This window comes from Microtus pennsylvanicus, chromosome 10, assembly GCF_037038515.1.
Source record: "Microtus pennsylvanicus isolate mMicPen1 chromosome 10, mMicPen1.hap1, whole genome shotgun sequence".
NCBI lineage: Eukaryota > Metazoa > Chordata > Mammalia > Rodentia > Cricetidae > Microtus > Microtus pennsylvanicus.
Genome location: NC_134588.1, coordinates 96747 through 119772, shown reverse-complemented (window position 1 = coordinate 119772; position 23026 = coordinate 96747). Strand labels below are relative to the sequence as shown.

The 23026-nt window shown below is 39.3% G+C and overlaps 1 protein-coding gene across 3 annotated transcripts in view; it reads left to right on the top strand.

The window, feature by feature from the left end:
• LOC142858437 (protein phosphatase 1 regulatory subunit 21-like) overlaps positions 1-19783 on the top strand; it is a 42445-nt gene extending 22662 nt beyond the window's left edge. For 2 of the 3 annotated variants that reach the window (XM_075987608.1, XM_075987607.1), the window contains 5 exons: positions 10165-10197; positions 13115-13231; positions 15998-16096; positions 17268-17489; positions 19348-19783. In XM_075987608.1, coding sequence (XP_075843723.1) covers positions 13160-13231; positions 15998-16096; positions 17268-17477 — 381 coding nt within the window. In that variant the 5' untranslated portion in view covers positions 10165-10197; positions 13115-13159 and the 3' untranslated portion in view covers positions 17478-17489; positions 19348-19783. The remainder of the gene's footprint in view (positions 1-10164; positions 10198-13114; positions 13232-15997; positions 16097-17267; positions 17490-19347) is intronic. The other variant, XM_075987610.1, reaches the window with a different exon arrangement.
• The last annotated feature ends 3243 nt before the right edge of the window (positions 19784-23026 follow it).

Below are 23026 nucleotides of genomic sequence, written 5' to 3'. Positions count from 1 at the left end.
ACATTAATACATTTATATATTTATACATATATACATTTACTATTAATATTTATACATTTATATATTAATATTTATACATTTATACATTTACATATTTATACATTTATATATTGATATATTTATACATTTATATATTTTTATATTTATACATTTATACATTTATATATTAATATTTATCAATTTATATGTTTGAATACATGTACATAGTTATATATTTATATATTTGTACATTTATATATTTATACATTTATATATATATATATATACAATTATATATTTATACATTTATATATTTATACATTTAAATATTTATACAGTTATATATTGCTACATTTGGAAATTTATATATTTATACATTTATATATTAATACATTTACATATTTATATATAAATATTTATACATTTATATATTAATACATTTATACATTTATATATTGATATATTGATATTTATATATTGATATTTATATATTTATGCAATAATAGATTTATATATTTATACAATTATATATTCATATATTAATATTTATACATTTATATATATACTTACATATTTATACATTTATATATTTATATAATAATATTTATCCATTTATACATATTTAAATTTATGTATACATTTATATATTTACATTTACATATTTATATGGTTAAATATTCATACATTTATATATTAATATATTTATACATTTATATATTTATACAGTTATATATTAAAACATTTATAAATTTATACATTAATACATTTATATATTTATACATTTATATATTTAAATATTAATATTTATACATTTATCCATTTATATATTCATACATTTATATATTTATATAATTATACATTTATATATTTATACCTTTATATATTCATACATTTATATATTGATATATTGATATATTTATATATTCAGCATTGATATATTTATACATTTATATGTTTATACATTTACATATTTACATATTAATATTTATACATTTATGGATTTGTACATTTATAAATTTATATATTTATATATTTATACATTTATATCTGTATACTTTTACACATTTATATATTTTTACATTAATATTTATACCTTTATACATTTATATGTGTATGTATTATATTTATACATTTATATGTGTATATATTATCTTTTTACCTTTATATATTTATACATTTATTTATTTATACATTTATATTTTTATATATTTACACATTTATATATTTATATACTTATATATTTAGTCATTTATAAATTGGTATATTTATACAATTATATATTTATACATTTATATATTTATATACTTATATATGTATTCATTTATAAATTTATATATTTATACATATATACATGTATATATTTATACATTTATATATTTGTATATTAATATTTATATATTCACACATTCATATATTTTTACATTCATACATTTACACATTTAAGTACCTATATATTTATACATTTATATATTTATACATTTATCCATTTATATATTTATACATTTATATATTTATATATCAATATATATACATTTATACTTTTATATATTTTTACATTCTTACATTTATATTTATATATTTTTACTTTAATACATTTATATTTTTATATATTAATATTTATACATTTATATATTTATATAATTATACATTTACACATTTTATATTTATATATAGATATTTATAAATTTAAACATTTATATATTTATACATTAATTCATTTATATATTTATACATTTATATATTCATATATTTATACATATAAATTTATACATTTGTATATTTATACATTAATACATTTATATATTTATATTTATACATTTTTATATTTACACAATTATACATTTATATATTTGCACATTTATACATTTATATATTTATATATTTATACATTAATACATTTATTTATTCATACTTTTATATATTTAAATATTACTACATATATTTATACATTAATACATTTATATATTTATATATTTATACATTCATTTATTTACATTTATATATTTATACATTAATCCATTTGTATATTTATACATTAATACATTTGTATATTTATACATTAATGCATTTATATATTTATACATTAATACATTTATATATTTATTAATTTCCATATTTACATATTAATATTTATACATTGATATATTTATATATTTATATATTAATATTTATACTTTTATACATTTACATTTTTAAATATTGATATTTATATATTGATATATTTATATATCAATATTTATACATTTCTATATTTATATGTGTATATATTATTTTTATATATTTATATGTGTACAAATTATATTTATACATTTATATGTGTATATATTATATTTATACATTTATATATTTATACATTTATAAATTTAAACATTTATATATTAATAATTATACATTTACACATTTATATATTTATACATTTAAACATTTATATATTTGTATATTACTATTTACTCATTTATACATTTATATATTTATATTTTAATATTTATATATTCATACATTCATAAATTTCTACATTCATACATTAACATATTTATATACCTATATATGTATACATTTATATATTTATACATTTATATATTTTTATATCGATATATATACTTTTATACTTTTATATATTTTTACATTCTTACATTTATATATTTATTCATTAATACATTTATATATTTATATATCAATCTCTATACATTTATACATTTTATATTTGTATAAATGTATAAATATATAAGTATATAAATATATAAATGTATACATATATAAATATATAAATATATGTGTATAAAATATAAATTCATAAATGTATAAATATTAATTTACAAATATATAAAATGTAAAAATATATGAATAAATGTATAAACATATACATATATAAATGTATAAATGTATAAATATTAATATATTAATATGTAAATATACAAGTGTATAAATATATAAATGTGTAAATATATAAATGTATGAATATATGAATGTATAAATGTATATATGTATAAATATATAAATCTATAATTATTAATATATAAATGTTTGAATATATAAATATAAATGTATAAATATATAAATGTATAAATATAAATGTATAAATATATAAATGTATAAATATGTAAATATACAAACTATAAATATATAAACGTATAAATATATAAACGTATATATATAAATGTATAAATATATACATATATAAATATAGAAATGTATAAATATATACGTATAAAAATATATAAATGTATGAATACATAAATGTATAATTGTATAAATATTAATATATAAATGTATAAATATATTAATTTATGAATGTATTAATATATAAATGTATAAATGCATAAGTATATGAATGTATAAAGTATAAATATATTAATGTATAAATTTATGAATGTATAAATATATGAATGTATTTATGTATAAATATATAAATTTTTAAATATATAAATGTATAAAGGTATAAATGTAGAAATATATAAGTGTATAAATATTAATTATAAATATATAAGTATATATATTGGTTAATGGCCAATCACTTCAATTTGGGGTAACTTCAATATTGGCACTTGAGTATTACATTATTTGGGCTCCTAGTCAGATTATTGAGATTTTGTAATGGGAAAGTCCTTTTGAATCGAACCCTTCTCACAAATGCCTTCTATGATTACGTGGCAAACACATGCAGGCTTCAAAACATAGTACAGCTCGGTGAAGGAATCATGCTTGCCATGTTGTGTGTAGAAAGAGGACCAGTGACTCAGAGGATTGGATCGTAATGTGATTGATATATTGTGGAAGAAATTATTGGCATTTTTAAGTGATTTTAATGTTGTGTGTGCACCAAACCCAGGGTGTACAGCACGGCTGAACACATATCGTTTGTCCTCCTCTGCTTTGCTTCACACTCAGAGGCATTGAACTCATTCTGAGGACTGAACCAGTGTTTGAGGTGCTGAAGACAATGGAATGAGAGTTTGTGCAGGGAGTGTTATCTCTGTATCAGATGGGGTTTCTGGTGTTGCCAGTCCAAACTCAGTGACCTCGGATGTATGGGTCTCTTAACTTTTCTGGGTTTGATGGTCAATCGCTAAAATTTGCAGTAACTGCAATATTGGCACTTGGGTATTACATTACTTGGGCTTCCTAGAGAGATTGTTGAGATTTAATTATGGTATAGCTCCTTTTGAATCAAACCCTTCTCACAAATGCCTTCTATGATTATGTAGGAAACACATGCAGGCTTCAAAATATAGTACAGCTCGGTAAAGGAATCATGCCAGGTGTGTTGAAAGCTCCTTTTGAATCGAACCCTTCTCACAAATGGGGTTTCTGGTGTTGCCAGTCCAAACTCAGTGACCTTGGATGTATTGGTCCCTTAACTTTTCTGGGTTTGATGGTCAATCGCTAAAATTTGGAGTAACTGCAATATTGGCACTTGGATATTATAGTTATTTGGGCTTCCTAGAGAGATCGTTGAGATTTAGTTATGGTATAGCTCCTTTTGAATTGAACCCTTCTCACAAATGCCTTCTATGATTATTTGGCAAACACATGCAGGCTTCAAAATATAGTACAGCTCGGTTAAGAAATCATGCCTTCCATGTTTTGTGTTGAAAGAGGACGTGATTGATATATTTTGGAAGAAATTATTGGCATTTTTAAGTGATTTTAATGTTGGGTGTGCACCAAACCCAGGGTGTTGATTAGATACAGCACGGCTGCACACATATCGTTTGTCCTCTGCTTTGCTTCACATTCAGAGGCATTGAACTCATTCTGAGGTTGAACGAGTTTTTGAGGAGCTGAAGACAATTTAATGAGAATTTGTGCAGGGAGTATGATCTGGGTATCAGATGGGATTCTTTGTGTTTCCAGTCTGAACTCAGTGACCTTAAATGGAAGGGTGCCTTAACTCTGCTGGGTTTAATGGCCAATCACTACAGTTTGGGGTCACTGCAATATTGGCACTTGGATATTACATTATTTGGGCTTCCTAGGGAGATTATTGAGATTTTGTAATGGGAAAGCTCCTTTTGAATAGAACCCTTCTCACAAATGCCTTCTATGATTGTGTGCAAACACATGATGGTTTCAGGATATAATACAGCTCGGTAAAGGAATCATGCCATGTTGTGTGTTGAAAGAGGACCAGTGACTCATAGGAGTGGACCGTAATGTGATTGATATATTGTGGAAGAAATTATTGGCATTTTTAAGTGATTTTAATGTTGTGTGTGCACCAAACCCAGGGTGTACAGCACGGCTGAACACATATCATTTGTTCTCCTCTGCTTTGCTTCACACTCAGAGGCATTGAACTCATTCTGAGGACTGAACGAGTGTTTGAGGTGCTGAAGATAATGGAATGAGAGTTTGTGCAGGGAGTGTTATCTCTGTATCAGATGGGGTTTCTGGTGTTGCCAGTCCGAACTCAGTGACCTTGGATGTATGGGTCCCTTAACTTTTCTGGGTTTGATGGTCAATCGCTAAAATTTGGAGTAACTGCTGTTTATTGGCACGTGGGAACTATAGTTATAGTTGGTTAGGGTTAGGGAAAAAAATGTGTATATAGAATGGTAAAGCAAAGCTAGCATGTTTTTACTGAATCTAGATAGCAGATAGATGGACTAAACATCCAACAAACACCAGAATTTAAAATCTGTCCAAGAATTGTTGGGCAGTGTGGCAGCCCTAGTCACCCTTAAGTTACTGAAGTGAGCCACTTCCAGAGTCAGCCTCATCAATGGATCTGACTGTCTCCCAGCATCTGACTGTTCTTCGCTGTCTGACTATTCTCCACTGTGTGACTGTTCCCTGTTGTCCGATTGTTCTCCACTGCCTGACTGTCTTCCACTGTCTGACCATTCCCTATTGTCTGACTATTCCCTGCCATCTGGCTGTTCCCCACTGTCCGGTTGTTCTTCGTTGTCTGATGGTTCCCCACTGTCTGACGGTTCCCCGCTGTCTGACCATTCCCCACTGCCTGACTGTTCCCTGCCGTCTGACTGTTCTCCACTGTCTGATACCCTCCCCCCCAGATCCATTCCTTCCTTTCACTTATACTTGTGCTGGCCTTAGCATTGGTGATGGCCGGGAAGTGTCCATGGCACCAGACTGGTCCAGAAGTTATGCCGCTAGTTGCAGCAGGAATTGCCATAATAATTTCCAGACTGGACCTGCAAACGTGGGAGTGTGTTATCTCAGTCTGTCCTTGGATGGGATTGTAGGGGTGTGAAACTGGAGGCATTGTCCCTTTGGCTCTTGAAGATGAGGGGAAGCAGAACAACTCACAGAGGCCACTCTCGATCTGTGTCTGCTTGGCTTTCTGAGGAGATGGTGTTGGAAACTAGTGTACTTGGTGGCGATATCAGTGGCTGAAAGCCTAGGCCTATTTTTTCCTTGAACCCCACAATGATAAACACTTTTCCCGCATGTAAACGAGAATTCCCAGGGACGTGAAGATCCTTTAGTCCTGAACCACACTGAACCCTCACGGCAACTTTACTGGGGGCTGGTGCATTTGGAAGTTGCTCTTGCTTTAAGAAGGGTGTTCAGTTAGTGTGTGTGCACACAGCATTGTCTTCTGTTCCTGCCCATCACCTCGGAAAGGTTCTTTTCCCACCTGCTTCTCAAGTGCCACCTGTGCTTTCCCTAGCGTCTGGTTGGTAATGAGCTCTCTAGCTCCTGGGCGGCATCTGTAGAATTCAGTTCATCTGTTATGCATTCAAGGCCCTTGGAACCTGTCCTTCTAGCCGAATTGTGCTCATTTCCCCTGGGTAAACCAAACTGAATCCCGATTTCTGACACCCTTGGTTGCATTTTCCCCTCCTGCCTTTGCGACTGTTCTTTTGCCCGGTTGTCTGCTGACTCACCACCCCATCACTGTGGTGCCATCTCCTCTCTGCAGCTGCTCTTTCCTGCTCTTTGACTCTCGAGTTTAAATCTAATTGGAATTAAACTGCTATTTCAGATGCTGTCTTTATGTTCCAAGTTAGAGAATGGCCGGTGCCGCCTCTGTTCACACACTGTTGTACATGGTGGAATATTCCCGCTTTCAGCTGATTTCCATCTCATATGAGCTTCCCTAGCCTTACTATAGAGTGTTGTGAAATCTCAGGAAGGTCAGTCGGTGGAGGAGGATGTCACAGTAGAGGTGGCACGGGTGGGTCTTAAATCTGCTCAGGAGTCGAAGCAGGAGATTGGGATGAGAAGAGTCTGCCCATGCACGTCTCTCTCCCTGCCCAGAGGGCCTGGCCCTGCCCCTGTGTGCAGACAGCGAGGTTAAGAGACCATTTTCCGACTTTGCTGTTTCTTTTTCCAGCATTTTTTAAAAAGTATCCTCTGCCCTCGCTTAGGTGAACACAGAGCGCTCAGTCCATAGCTGTGGCTGAGGGTGAACCCACCTTGCCTTGCCGTTATCTTGAGTGAGAGAAGCAAGCCTGCCTGGTTCACAGTCAGTTGATTCAAAAGGGATGAAGCCGTCAATCCAAGAGGTCACTTTAAGGTCAAATAAGCAATACCAATATAAATTGACTGTTTGAAGCCCTGTACCATTTCAGAGGCCAAATGTCAATTATTTTCATTCAGCACTGAATTCAACCATGTAACCATGGGTTCATTATTCTAAAAAAAAAGATAATAATCTCAAGAAGGAAAAAATACAGAGCCATGCAAATGTTCACATTTTGTTTTAATTAAAAACATTGCTTAAATTAGTAGACTTTATGATTAAATTATGTTATATATAAAAATTAACTATGTTCATTAGAGGTAACTAAAAATAACAGGAGAGTAAAAAAGAAGAAAATCGATGGCATTATCCTGGATAAATATTACTACTAAATTTCCTCTATAAAATTATATCTCATTGATACAAATTTTAGGTTTCAGCATAAGGTTAATGCATATTGTGTTATCAGAGATTGTAGACACTGACCCCACAGTATTCACACGGACCCTGTAGACACTGACCCCACAGCATCCACACCGACCCTGTAGACACTGACCCCACAGCATCCACACGGACCCTGTAGACATTGACTCCACAGTATCTACACGGACCCTATAGACACTGACCCCACAGCATCCACACCGACCCTGTAGACACTGACCCTACAGTATCCACACGGACCCTGTAGATACTGACCCCACAGTATCCACATCTAACACATCTTAATTTTCCTGTGGTTGAGCATAGGTTATGTTTTTCACTCTTACCTATCATCTCGTTTTTATGCAATGTTTTTCCACATATCAGGTGATTTGATTGGAGTACACTCTTAGGTTAGGGTCACAGTTACTAAATAGAACTTGTTCTGCTCTTGTAGGGGACCTGAATTTGGTTCCCTGTGCCCAGGTCGAGCAGTTCACAGTCTCTTGTAACTCTGTCTCTGAGGGATCTGATGCCTTCATCTAAACTTTGGGGGCACTGAACTCATGGTACATATACCCACACATAGGAATACATGTATAGACATAATTAAAAGTACTGTCTTAAGAAAGAACTACATGTCATGTTGTGGTGGCACCTGCCTTTACTCCTAGCACTTAGGGAGGCAGAGACAGGCAGATCTCTGTGAGTTCCAGGTCAGCCTGGTTACAGAGCAATTCCAGGATATACAGAGCTGTTATACAGAGAAGAAAGAAAAGAAAGAACTACAGAGTCAAAAGACATGAATATTATAAGTTTTTTTATTGAGTATACATTTTCTCCACTCCCCTCTCTTGAATATTATAAGTTTTTGATCTTCATTTCCAAATATGTTCTAACGAGATTGCATTGGTTTGTACTCTTGTTAGTGGAACATGAGAAAATATTGAGACAACACATGTCAGAATATTCCTTCCATTTATTGACTATCCCGTTGAAGGACTCTGTGTGGAACCACATTTTCAAGTATGGGAGTAAGGAGTGGGAGAAATAAAGGGGCTTAGGCATAGCTTTGTGTTTTATATTTGATTATGCCAAACCAAATGATCAGTGAGTTATTATTATTATTTGGTTTTTCATGACAGGGTTTCCCTGTAGTTTTAGACCCCATCCTAGAACCAGCTCTTATAGATAAGGCTGGCCTCGAACTCACAGAGATCTGCCTGCCTCTGCCTCCCGAGTGCTGGATTAAAGGCGTGCGCCACCACTGCCTGGCGATCAGTGGGTTATTATAAGTAGTGTTTAACTTCAAGATAAACAAAGAAATTGGGACTTTTGCTTCAAAAGGAAGCAAATTGAGGAGGAGTAAATTGAGGAGGTGAAAATTGCAGCTCTTCTGTAACCAGAGATTCTTAAGGGAGACTCTATCTGTGAAATCACAGCACTCAGTCCTCAGAGTAATACCCTTGAAAGCTGGACACAGGGCACACTTATGATCCTAGCATCTGGCTGCTACAGGCAGGAGGATTGCCATGAGTTCATGGCCAGCCATGGCTATAGAGAGAAACTGTCTCCACAAAGGTCGTGGGCAGCAGCTAGCGAATAAAAGAATGATGCCCTTGAGGATGGCTGAGAATATATGCAGACTGGCCCCTGCAGGTTTCTTAAGTCCTTATGCCTGCCACCTTGGGCAGTAACTTGCATTCTGCAATCACACCTGTTTTTGACATCTTTTTCTTTTTTTGAGGGGTGATGGTGGTCAGGACTGGACTGAGGGCTTGTGCGTATGAGGCGAGGCGAGCTCTCTACCACTGAGCCACCCCCAGTCCTGTTTTTTGAGTCTTAATCTATAAAAGCAAAATTTAGAAAAATGGAGTTGTAGTATAATTTATCTAAAGTTATATGTATTTAAGTCTCAAATGAATGTTTATTAATGTCTTGATAATATTATGTATGCTTTTTTCCTTCTGAGTTTTTACACAAAGTGCTTATTTGTGTTCCATTCACCTCGTTTGATGACTGTGGTCTCCATGGGACCATCTGTGTGACTGCTTTGGAAATGATGTGGTAGTGTCAAAGTTGGTCACCCTCCTGTCCTTCCTGTCCCTCCTGGATGATTTGTTGGGTGACTTAGCATTTCGATAGAGCACTTGACATTGGTCATCAGTTTGTGCCGCCTGGCAGAAGCCGTGCTGAGCATCCACAGCCATCTGGCCTGCATTACCAATGGCCTGTGCACCAGTGCAGACCAAGAAGAGAACGCACTATAGGCTGTTAGCTTCTGTGTCTGAAATGTGTATCTTCTCTTCTAATGCTGCTTTTTCTTTATGTTCTAGGTTGGGGTTTTAACCAGAGTGCCAGACAGTGAGGTATGTGCACTCTGCATTATGTTGCTGGTTAGTGCTTGTGTGGCACATGCTTGTGGACGAGTCCTGTAGGAGCTCTCTGTGTGTTTTGGCAATTCTTACAAGGAAAGTGACATTTTCTCTCATCAGTACTTTTGTGCTGTCGTCAACAGAGGGTAGCCTAGAGCCTGGCTTAGCACGTGTCTTGCTCAGTGGCCGACTTCCACAGTTTTGACAGAGTGCAGGGTTTCTCAGGCCTCCCTGTGTGCTTGCTGTGAGTGAGCCGAGATCTGGTGTGACCTGTCACCTGGGCTTATATATTTGAATTTTGAAATAACTGAAAATAATGGTTCTGCAAGTGACCAGTAGAGGAAAACTGAAGCAGCCAAACTCATCACTTAGTGCAGCCACAACGGTCCTAGGAGACTTGTAGAGTCTGTCATTAACTTACTGATTTCAGAGGTAATACTGAGCTTCATGAATTTTTAAATTTGGCTCAATTATGTGTAATTGCTAGTATAACCAGGAAAAATACTGGTCTGGACCAATCTGGAACAAAGGTCCTAAACAGTTCTATTTTGTTTAATTTATTAGTATGTTTATGAGCACTACATTTTCCTGAAGAAAATTTAAGGGTGGAAAAACCAGTGTTCTAAATTTAGAGGTTCCACAGGACCATGAGTCAACGTAGCACAGTGGTATTTACACTAGATGCTGATTGCGGTATTGTTCAGAGTAGCCAAATCATGTGGTCAACCTCGGTGTGAACCAGCAGAGAAATGACAAAATGTGGTATATTTACAACAGAATTTTATGAAGCCATAAGAATGCTATATTGTTTGCAAGAAAATGGATATAACCAGAGATTATCATGTGAAGTAGATCAAGTCAGGCTCAGAAAGATAAATGTAACATTTTCTCCCATTTGTGGTTTCTTAGATTTTATAAAGATATAGAAAAGCTTCTCAAAAAAAAAAAAAAAGAAAAAGAAAAGCTTCTCTATGACTATCTAGAGAATGATGGAGGCTAATGAGGGGAAGGAGAAGATCGGAAGTTTGGAGTGCTGTTGGGGAGGCAGTTTGTTCGTTCCTGGCTGCCAAGACATGAGATAATCACATAGAAGCTATAATTATTAAGTCACTGCTAGCTAGCTCTTATATCTTAAATTAGACCATTCCTATATTTTATATTTTTCCATGAGGCTCATGGCTTACCAGCAAGGTTCTGGCTGGCTGCTCACATCTTTCTCCTCTGGTGGTTCCATGGCTTCTCCTAACTCTGCCTACTCTCTCTATATATATCTTTTCCAGCCTGGCTGTGTTCTGTTAAGCCATTGGCTGAAAGCAGTTTCTTTATTCATTAACCAATAAAAGCAACACACAGACAGAAGGACTCCCCACACCACTGGACCAGCAATATTTATACTTGTGAACTAAAACCCAGGACTGTATATATAATGACTGTATGTCAGCAAAAGCTAGGGGTTCCAATAATGGACCGGCAATATTTATACTTGTGAACGAAAACCCAGGACTGTATATATAATAACTGTGTGTCAACAAAAGCCAGGGGTTCCAATAAATACTTCCCCATTCTCTGCTCTCTTCCAATTACAGAGTTTATGTTAGTCAGAAAGTGGAGATTTTGAAAGTTTAGGTTTGTGGCTGATAAAAGCTGATTAGAACTGTGTGTGATGGCTTACACCTGTAACCCAAGCACTTGGGAGGTTGATGCAGGAGGATTATGCATTTCAGTTTAGCCCTAGATGCTTGGTAGCACTCTACTTAAAAAAAAAACAAAACAAAACAGGAATGAGTGAACAGATGTCTAAGGACGTGGTCCATGGGCTTCCTGGTACTCCACTTCCTGGGGAGCTCCACCACATAGGCCAGCAGCTGCTGATGAGGAAGCCTGGGCTCTTCTGCCGTGTCTGGCGTTCCTCTTGAAAGATCCTCAGAGAGGACCTTCCTCTCTGATGAAGACCCCAGAACCAGGACACTCCGAGACCAGGCCACAGGATGCAATTAACAGGAGGTTTATTGAGTAGCACAGGTACCTGTGGGCAGCAAGTCTTTCGTAGGGCTTGCGCGCCTGCAGACTGGGGGAAGATCTTTTTATAGCAAAGAGGGTAGCAGAAGCGGATTACAGAAGCAAATGCATGGTTATTGGTCAGTTGGAATGGGCAAGGGGCACAGGTGGTTTTTCCTTTCCCAGAATAGATGTATGGGATCAGATATCCTGTTTTTCTCTTGGTTTTTCCTTTCCCAGCCCAGATGTATGGCAACAGGCTTCCTGTTAATTGATTCTATATTCTGCCTTGCAGCCAGGAACCCTGACCTCACTCTGCATTTACATTGTTCGTCAAAAGCCTTGTGGAATGATGTTACAGCAGCTAAGCTGGGATCTTTCATAGGGGGAATTGTTTCTTTTGTGAACTGCTGATATATTCTAAGTTGGGCACATGTGCTGGCTATAGGCATCCTGTTTCCCCTAGGCAAACGGGATGTTCTCATTCTAAGTTGGGCACATATGCTGACTATAGGCATCCTGTTTTCCTAGGCAAACGGGATGTTCTCATGAGAGCCGGCTAGCTGCAGGTCCTGAGAGGGTCCTGAGGGTCTCAAGTGGACCGGATGCTTCTCATGAGAGCCGGCCAGCTGTGGGTTATGGGGGGGGGGGGGCGGCGGCTGGGCTCGTTATTGCTGCTAACTTAATGCTACTAGGTAGGGGTCTGCTAACTTAATGCTACTAGGTAGGGGTCTGCTAACTTAATGCTACTAGGTAGGGGTCTTTTATTCTTTCACTCTGAGGGGACGGAGAGCTGTCTCCTGTGAGGTTCCAGTGAAGAGATGTAAAGTGTGGCTTTGGTTTCTCTGCTAGAAATACCGTTCTCACTGGAACCTCTGTTCTCACTGGAACCTCTGGTTTGTGTTCTGCTTAGGTCCCAGACGTGGAGTCCCGGGAAGACCTAATCAAGAACCACTACATGGCAAGGATAGCGGAGCTCACGTTTCAGCTACAGCTGGCGGACAGCAAATCAGTGCACTTCTACGCAGAGGTGAGTGGAGCTAATAAGATTGCCACTTCCCCCTGCCCCTACCAGTCGGGTCACGGTTCTGGTTCTGTTCTCCGTCTGCTGGGAGAGACGTCACCACCAACGCGCTTTCTGTCCTCCTGTGTCTGGGTTGGTCATGGCTGATGGCGACCAGTTTGTCCGCCACTCCAGCACCTTCAATTTAGTAAGTGTGAGACTTCATGCATCGTTCCCAGGTTCCTGCAAGAGAGATGACAGGTTTGTGCAGCCTTTCTGTGGCCCTGTGTTGTGAGTTTTGGAGGATTACTTGTGTTGGTGGTAGAGGACACGCGTAGATGAAGGGATTTTCACATGTGCAGAGTGAAAAGTAAACCGCATCTGACCTTTTTGGTTTTATATGTCCTTACTATGCAGGTGTGGGAGTGCCAGCAGGTGTAGACATGACAGGACAGTTTGCAGGAGTTGCCTCTTTTCAGGGATCAGACTCAGGTTATTAGGCTGATGGCACCTTTATCCCCTGAGCCATCTCTCCAGCCCATCTTTAAATTCTCTTCAGTGTCTTTATGTCTCTGTGTATTGAGGGGGACTGTGGATGTGCGTGTGCACACACCTGTGCATGCACATGTGGACTCCAGAGGTCAGCATCAGGTCCCTTCCTCCATCATTCTCCAGCTGTCTCTTTCAGACATGGCCTCGCACTGAACCAGAGCTCTTGGTCGAATAGACTGGCTGGCTAGAGCCCAGGCTCCTCTTGTGTCTGCCTCCCTAGCTCTGCAGTTACAGCCCTGTGCCGCCATACCTGGCTTTTTTTGCATGGCTGCTGGGGATCCTAGGTCCTCATGCCTGCACAGCAAGCAGTTGGCCTGCAGAGCCATCTCTCCAGCCCAGCAAGCTCACATTTCCAAAGGAGAAGTTTATAGGACTGGATTTAAATGATAAAATGGAAAATGGCACCCATTTTAACTTATAAAAGATACAAAATCTTACTTTTGTCACCTTTTCTTCTTCCTTTACTCCATAATTCATATAAATAAAACCCACTGTTCACTATACATAGAATTTGCAAAGTTGAAGGGGAAGTTGTAAACTGAGACTGCTTGTTTGTTTCCCAGCTGTCCAGACACGAATAATCACACAAACTATATTAATTACAACACTGCTTGGCCAAAAGTTTAGGCATATTTCTGGCTAATTCTTATAACCCATTTCTATTAATTTGTGTTTCGCCAAGAGGCTCTGGCATACTGGTAAGGTTTTGGCATTCTGCCATCTTTTTCCTTCAGCAGCTACATGGAGTCTCTCTGACTCTACCTATTCTCTCTCTCTCTCTCTCTCTCTCTCTCTCTCTCTCTCTCTCTCTCTCTCTCTCTGTTCTGATTTCTGCTAAGCCATTGGCTGGAACAGCTTTATTCAACAACCAATAAAAGCAACACATATAAAGAAGGAGATCCCACATCAGGAAGTGAATGAAATCAGTACAACTGTTCAAGAATAAGGAAGGAAGAAGGCTGGGTGGGTACATGCAGGGTTTTAAGTCTTCGGTTCGCACTTTATAGTAAGAATTAATTAAAGAGACGGTCAGAGAATTATAGAACTTTAAGGTGTTAAACCGCAAAGGAAGGGACTCTTTCTTGGACCTAGTGTCATCTGTGATTGTCTCCGACATTGCAGAGATGAGGAGGTTGACAGGCAGCCAGTTGCTGGAGGTAGAAGAGCACCTTATGTTTCTTCTTTTAAAGTAAATCAGCCCAGCCCAGTATGCAGGGAGTTGCTGCGCCCCCTTTCATTGGTGGTCTCTTATGATTGCGATGTTACAGTATAGAAGGGGGCACAGCAAACAGCCTGGCCAATGGTGGAACTGCTGCCTCTTGAGCTGGGCCTGCAACTGATACCACATTTCTGCTTCCCTGTCTGCTCTCCAGGTTAGTGTTCCCAATGTGATTGTCATCTTCCTATGAACCGTGCCTTGCTTGCTTTCTCCCTCTTGGTCAGGGTCAGTGCTGAGCACAGAGGGAAGTGGCTGATTTGATCGTACAGATTGTCCTGAAGTTTTCTCGAGAACAAATGAGTAACAGGGAATTTAATCTGTCTCATTTTCATGAGATCTGCGTATTTTAGTACATGTTTTCAGCACAATTATGATAGAAGAATTTTTAGATTGTCCCAGTTTGTTCTCATATATAAACAGGAAGTAGTACCTCCCGTATGACTTCACTGGAAAGGATACTTGGAGATCCTGATGTCTACACAGTATTCAGTGTGTGTCTTCAAATCGCCCTTGTCTGAACAATAGTGAAATAAAATTTCCCCTTTTCCTTTTCATCTGCTCTGTTTTGAATCATCTGGGCTTAGTAAAACTCTGAAAAGATTTGTCTTCTCCGTATCGTCAGCATAAGTCTTACGGTGGGATTATAAAGATGTCATGGTTCCTTCCTGCATTGGGGTCTCTACAGAATAACTTTAAACCCAAATCCCAGATAGGGCCCCTGGTTGGCAACCTGTGATTACTTTTGAGATAACCAGTGTCCTCTATCCACAGGAGTATAAATGGATCCCGTGTAAATAGAGAATGTTCTCATGTGCTTTGTAGTCACTGCAGCTGAGAACACTGATGAACTTGTACTGCTGGCCTTTTTTACCTTATTAAAACAAGAGGGTGTGGCTTCATCTTTTGTCCTCGTTCTCCAGCACATGTTCAGTAGAGAGTTTTGGAATGGATGATGGCCTTTGGCTTTGGTGACTATAACCTACTAACCTTCCCAGGATAAAGTCTGATGTTTTATTGTACAGTGCCGTGCGCTCTCGAAGAGACTAGCCCTGGCGGAGAAGTGCAAGGAGACGCTGACCGAGGAGCTGAAGCTAGCCAGTCAGAACAGCAGCAGGCTGCAGGTGGGTTCCTGAAGGTGACCTCTGCGCCAGTGCCTTCCCTTGGGAAGTGATTGGATCGCTGGCCTTAAACACACCATTCTGCAGTTCATGTCTAACTCACCTGAAAGGCATGCATTACTTATACTAGGCAAAGAGTGGTCATCTTACTTGTTTCTGATTTGAATTTCAAATTCTGCTGTAGTCTGCATTTGTTTATTTTCACTTACCCATAATAGTTCTTTCTCTTCTTCCTGGTCATGACTGGCTGCAGGCTTGTTTTGCCCACATTATTCTGTCTTGTTTCAGAAACTGACCTAAATAAACCTAAGAGGGTGGCTGCAAATCATTCCTCCTTCCTCACTGCTGGGTTTCATACACTTGTTTTTGCTAGACATGGTGGCACACGACTTTAATCCTAGCACTTGGGAGGAAGAGGCAGGTGGATCTCTGAGGCCAACCTGGTCTACAGTCTGGGTTCCAGGGCAGCCAGGAATACATAGTGAGACCCTGCTTCAGTATGTGTATACAAATACATAAGCAGACGATCAAATTCCAGTTTCTGACATCGCCTTCCAGGAAGCCCTTGTTGGTGTCAACATGAGAGAGACACAGGAAAACCCAGTGGTCCGTGTTTCAGATCAACTTCTCAGATTACTTAGGAGACATTGAAGAGGCTGGGGAGAGCATAAAGTGCAGGCGAGAAGGTGTCCTCCTGGGAGGGAGCAGAAGGCCAGGTCTATGCAGAGCCTTTGAAAACCCGGGGTGGTTTGGAAGCATCAATTCACCTCAGGCTTTTGACAGTCCTGTACCCAGCCAAGGAGGGAATGCTTATATTTTGGACATGCAGGAACATTTGTGCAAGCATGCCTGTATTCAGACTTGCTAAGTAGACTGGCTAGCTCATCAGTGAGTCCAGCGATCTGTCTCCTCCCCAGCACTGCGATTCCTAGTGTGCCGCACAGGCCTAGTTTCTCGGGCACTTGGGGCCTCATGCTTGCAAAGCAAACACTTAACAAGTTAAGATAGCTCTCCAGCCCGTAAGTTTTCCCAAATAAGTTACGAACGCATTTCCCCATTTCTTTTCAGTTCAACCTGTGCCTTACCTTTGTGTGAACTAATCAGCTAGGCTGCTCTCTAGATGTTTGTAATAAAGAAGTAACTTTGACAAGCCTTCTCCTTCCCCTGCTCTTAGGATGAGCTGACGACCACCAAGAGGAGCTACGAGGATCAGTTAAGCATGATGAGTGACCACCTGTGCAGCATGAACGAGACACTGTCCAAGCAGAGGGAAGAGATCGACACGCTGAAGATGTCCAGTAAAGTGTGTGCAGGGCGGGAAGTGGGAATGGCTGATGCAGCTGGTAGAAGACACGTCACTGTGATGTTTCAAGAGCAAGTGTGAGAGCACATACTTGTGAGTCACCGTCCTGCGCCTCATTTCCCTGTCCAGAAAGAAAAATGGTTTCTTTGGCTTAGTCTAAGCTGCGGTTTGACCTGCTGCCTTTTGACATTTATGCTTTTGTGCGTGAGTGAGGGGGACCAGCAGATGGCCTTAGGAGGGGAGCATGCTCTGTCTGTAGAAGATCCTAACACTATTTGTGGAACCCTTAGCAAATTGTTTCATTCAGTAAAATCATTTATTCTCGTTAAACCACAAGTAAAACCTCACACAGCTTAAGGAAGCCACTGAGACACTTATCAGTCCCAAACGCTGGCCTCTCAGTGAGCTGCAGTTTGAGACTGTAGACTTGACTTAGGGTTTTATTCTTTCAGTATCTACTACATTTTAATTCAGTTATCTACCACACAGAAAGAAGAAACAGAGTAGAAACTGGCAAAAACAACAGCAAGCACAACAAAATTAGCCTAATATCCTCTTTCCTGGCTCGTGTGTCCCCCACCTGCACTCTGTCCTCACATTGCCCTCTCTTGATTTCTTTCCTAAGTGTTGTACCAGATCGACACTTAGACCTGTTTCCATGTATCCATATATTAGAGGATAGCGTCCGTATATGAGAGGGAGCATGCGCTTCTTCTTTTTCAGCTTAGGTCACCTCTGTTAATGTTATGCTTCCTGAGTCTGTCCATTTTCCTGCAAATCTCATTTTTCTTTACAGCTGAATAATATTGCATATCATCTGTCTCCCACCTCTTTATCAGTTGGTGGGCGTCGAGGCTGGTTCTATTCCCTTGCTATTCTGGGTAGAGCAGAAATTCATGTGGATGTGCAGAAGTCTCTGCAGTAGGAAATGACCTTTGGGTATATGCCCAGGAGTGGAATGGAGTCCTTTCTTCGCGTAACTGCCCATATAACCTAGGGATGCTAACCATTTTATCTCTAGGATTGCTGTTGACTCTGTTTCTCGTGGGGCCTCTGTCTGAGCCAGTCCATAGATACTGAGTAATGTGCTTAGGTAGGCATGCATCTCCATATATGGCATACCATGTCTCTGTTAGTGGATGTCAGCTTCACGACACCAGGTGCTCAGTTCTGTGTGTCATCTCAGATGGTCGGAGCACTTCTGTAAGCCAGGCCTTTATCACCCATCCATGAGCTGAAGAGGCTGTAGAGAGTGTGGCTGCAGTCTTGCACTGGTGGAGTAGATCAATTCTTTGCTTGGCGAGATTTCCCCAGAGAACATTCTGGGTTGCTACACTGGAGTCTGCACTACACAACCCTCCCCAGCATCATTTCAGGGTAGCCATCGACTTCTCACGGTGTAGAGAGGGTTCCTGGCACTTTCTGGACCATCTCTGTGATGACGACCAGCCAATATACTTCCAGTTATATCATAGCAGTTGCAGAATTACAGTTATGAAGCAGCAATGAAAATAATTGTATGGTTGGGTCGCCACAACATGAGGAATTGTCTTAAAGGGTCACAGCATTAGGGAAGTTGAGAGCCACTGCTGTCAAACCTGTTTATTTAAACAACAGAAAAACACATTGGAGCTAAAACTATTTGCTTCATGAAATCACATAAGAAAAGGAATTTGGTAAACTGGGTGTCGCTGGCTTTCTTTATTATCCACCATTGGCCCTGAGAGGGGTTGGATCCATATCCATGGAAGTTGTGAAAAGGGAAAGTCAAAGTAACAGCAGCTTTGTGGTCACTGAAGAAAAGCTGACCTGCAGGTTCTCTCAGCTGCTGTCCACATGGGAAGCCGGAGTGTTCTGTGGGACAGCATGGCCCCCAGACAGCCTGTTTTATAAGCTGTGAACGCTTTTCATGAAGCTTGTGTTCTGATGGTGGCTGTTGTTCCTTGCACAGGGAAATTCTAAGAAGAACAGAAGTCGATAGTTGACGAAGAGCTCGTCAGTGACTGTTCCCTCCAGACCGGCTGCAGCTGCTGCCAAGAGTTTCGGGGTCAGACCCCGCAACCAGTGCTGGCGGCCTCTGGGAAGCTGAAGTGCGGTTGGACCTAGTAAACTAGCCAGTGTTGTCCGTGACCTTGAGACATTTGAAGTATATTTGTAAACATCAAGGCAAGTACAGAATTTGATGTTGACAGTCAAATGGAAAACAATAGACATAACCATGGATATTGTGGTCTCCTTATGCTGTTTTTACTGTGCACTTTTTGAAATTAGGACCTAATTTCAGTATGTAAGAACAACAAACATTTTGTATATTTTCAAGCTTGATTATATGGCAATGGATCTTGTATCTGTGGAATAGATATATGTTTCTGGATAAAATGCTTAAATTGTCAGATGTCATTACATCCTATATTGTCATTTCTTCTAATAATTGAAAATTGAAAGATGTCTCAGATTCTTTTTAAAAGATTCTCTCCCTTCCCTCCCCTTCCTCCCCATCTCCCCCTCCCTCCTCCCCCTTCCCTCCATTCCTCGAAGGTGATGAGCCTCCCATCCTTTGCATCCCATGGGTTTGTTGTCATGTCTGCAGCTGTGCAGCACTCTCTGTGTTAGAATAATTGCTCAAGGAAATTCATGTCAATAAATTCCTACCCACATGAACCTTGCAGGCTGTCTGTGACAACGTGATAAAGGAGCTTCAAACCCATCCAGTCCCACTGATCTAGAGATAAACTTTCTAGTTGAGCTATCAGACAGTCCGGCCTCTAGAAGGCCCTTGAGTTTTGGGGGTACCCACCTTTCAAGCAGAGACCCCTGGTCTCTCCTAGACACGTGCCATTTCAGTGCAAACCCCTGGGTTCCTGTCCCTGCACCCTACTCCCAAGACCGCAAGCAGATGTTTTGTGCTTGGTGGCTTGTCATTGTCTCCCGGATAGAAACTAAGGCTTAGAGGGCCTAGGCAACCCGGCCACAGCCACACGAGTGCACCCCTGAGCCCGCTCCTCAGGAGGGCTTTTGGATGGGCATTTTGCTCCAGGTGCTGTTTCTGGGAGGTAAACTATGACATTTCTCAGTAACTCCATTACTTCATCCTGCCTCCTCTTTCATACCATCATTCAAAAGCCTGTAAAGTTTTTAGCTAGTTAGCTTCTCAGATTCATTTAAAGGCCAGATATAATATTTGCCCTTGATATATATTTTTATTTTTAAAAGGTTTTATTTTTAAAAGTTATGTAGGTGTGTGTGTGTACACAGGAGAGCAGGTGCCTGCAGAGGCTGGAGGTATAGCACCTCCTGGGGCTGGAGCTCTCAGTAGCTGTGAGCGACCAATGGGTGGAACCTGGACTCAGGTCCTTTGCAAGAGCAGCAGATGCTCCTAACTGCCATTGTCTCTCCAGTCCTTGGCGTGATTATTTTTCTCCTTTGACATAAAAACATTACCTATTTTTTGTGTGTATGATTGCTTTGTCTACATGTATGTACATGTACTGCATGTGTGCCTGGTACCTGGAGAGGCCAAAAGAAGACATTGGATCACTTGGAACTCAAGTCACGCTGTTGCAAGCTGTCATGTGGGTGCTGGGAGCTGGGCCTGGGTCCTCTGCAAGAGTGATCTTAACCACTGAGCCACCTCTCTAGCCCCGACTTCTCTGCTATACAGACCTTGCCAACTATCACGCAAGTCTAGTGTATTTGTGCCACTAACTTTTTTGTCATCGCTCATTTATAATGAGAGTTTCAAAATGTACACAGATGTGGAGAGAACAGATTCGTGTCCCTGTCAGTTATCAGAAATACTTTGGTAAGCTTTTTTTTCTTGGAGTGTTTAAGGTAAGTCTAAGACACTGGGTTATTTCATCTGAATGCTTCAGTTCTACACGTGTGTCGGTGAGTATGGTTAGCACTGGTTTCTGAACCTGTCTTATTCATTAGTCATCATGATCGATTAGTGCAGGGAAGGTGTGCTCATGTACTGCACACATGGGGGAGGGGGTACAAACAACTGTCTGGAGAGCTGCGTTGCAACATAGCGGTGATATAATCATGAACTCTCTCATCCTGTTCTGAGATTGTCTCAAATTAAGAAACACTAATACATAGAGGCTTTTTCCCTTCAACTTCTCTGTGTTTCATTTCTTAATTTTTTTAATTATTCTTAATTATGTGTATGTCTTTGTGTGTATGATAGGGTACACATAAGTGGAGGAGGCCAGAGGCATTGGGTCTCCTGGAACCGAGTCACAGGCTCCATGAGCTGCATGACATAGGTCTGAGAACTGAACTCCGATCCTCTGCAAGAGCAGTATGAGCCTCAGTGTGAGTCAGGCTGTTCTAACATACATGTTCCTGATGAAAAACAAACAAAAAAACTGTCCCCAGTCCTCCTTCCACTCTGTAGAGAGAAAACCCTTCCACTTTAAATTGGTTGCTTCACCTTTTGATCGTGTTGATATTCAATATAAACTTCCCTGTGACTGTTCAGATGCACGTGGTAGCCAAGCCACATAATGTATAACATCTCTGTTTTCTCTGATGACCTTTAAAACATGTATTTAGTGGGTGCCATTTGTTCATTCCTGAACTTTTTCCTGGAAGTGTAATTCTCCTTTCACTGAAGCCAAATTTGGTTGGGAATTCAGCCAGGACATCTTCAAGAAACCCCAAGTCGGCTATGAGTCCCAGCTGCTGGGGAGCTCAGGCAGAGGAGCCTTTGAAGCTACACCAGGCAACATGTGAGACACCATGTCAGGGGAACAGGTCTCTCTTGAGCCCTCGGACTCAGTGGGGGCTGTCCTGGTTGCTCCCTGGGCTGTAGGATTGCCGCATCCTGGGCAGTCACTGTCTCTCACCCTCTCTCAGTTCCGGAAGCCTTCTCATGACAGCCCTCTAAGCCTTCTCATGACAGCCACCTACGCTTCCTCTCAGAAATGTCCTCTCCACTGCATAGGCCTCTCATGGCACGGGCAATGAAAACTGAGAGTAGATTTCCGGTCTCTGCAGTGGAGACTAAGATAGTGACTGAGGTGCGTGTGTACCAAAAGCCACAAATGCAACAGCATAAAGACTTGTGTGCTAGTTTGAATGTGATTGGTCCCCATAATCTCATAAGGGAGCGGCACAATTAGGAAGTGAGGCTTTGTTGAGTGGGTATGGCCTTCTTAGAGGAAGTGTGTCACTGTGGGGGTGGGCTTTGAGGTTTCCCATGCTCAGGATACTGCCCAGTGTCTCAGTTAACTTCCTCTTGCTTGCAAGATGTAGGACTCCCAGCTCCTACTCCAGTATCACATCTGCCTGCACGATGCCATGATGACAGTGGACTGAAGCTCTGAACTGTAAGCCAGCCCCAATTAAATGTTTTCCTTTATAAGAGTTGCTGTGGCCATGGTGTCTCTCCACAGCAATAAAAACCCTAAGACCACTTGTTTTCTGAAGAACTTATTAAAATGACTTTTCTTGATTATATATTACGTGCATATTGTTGCAAATTTGGAAAACTAGGAAATAGATGAAGAACATAATCTCTTAATAAAGGTTTAGTTTTTAACATTTTAACTTATTCATGGGGCTGGAGAGATGGCTCAATGATTAAGGGTACCTGCTTTTGTAGAAAACTGAAATTGTAGCCCCAG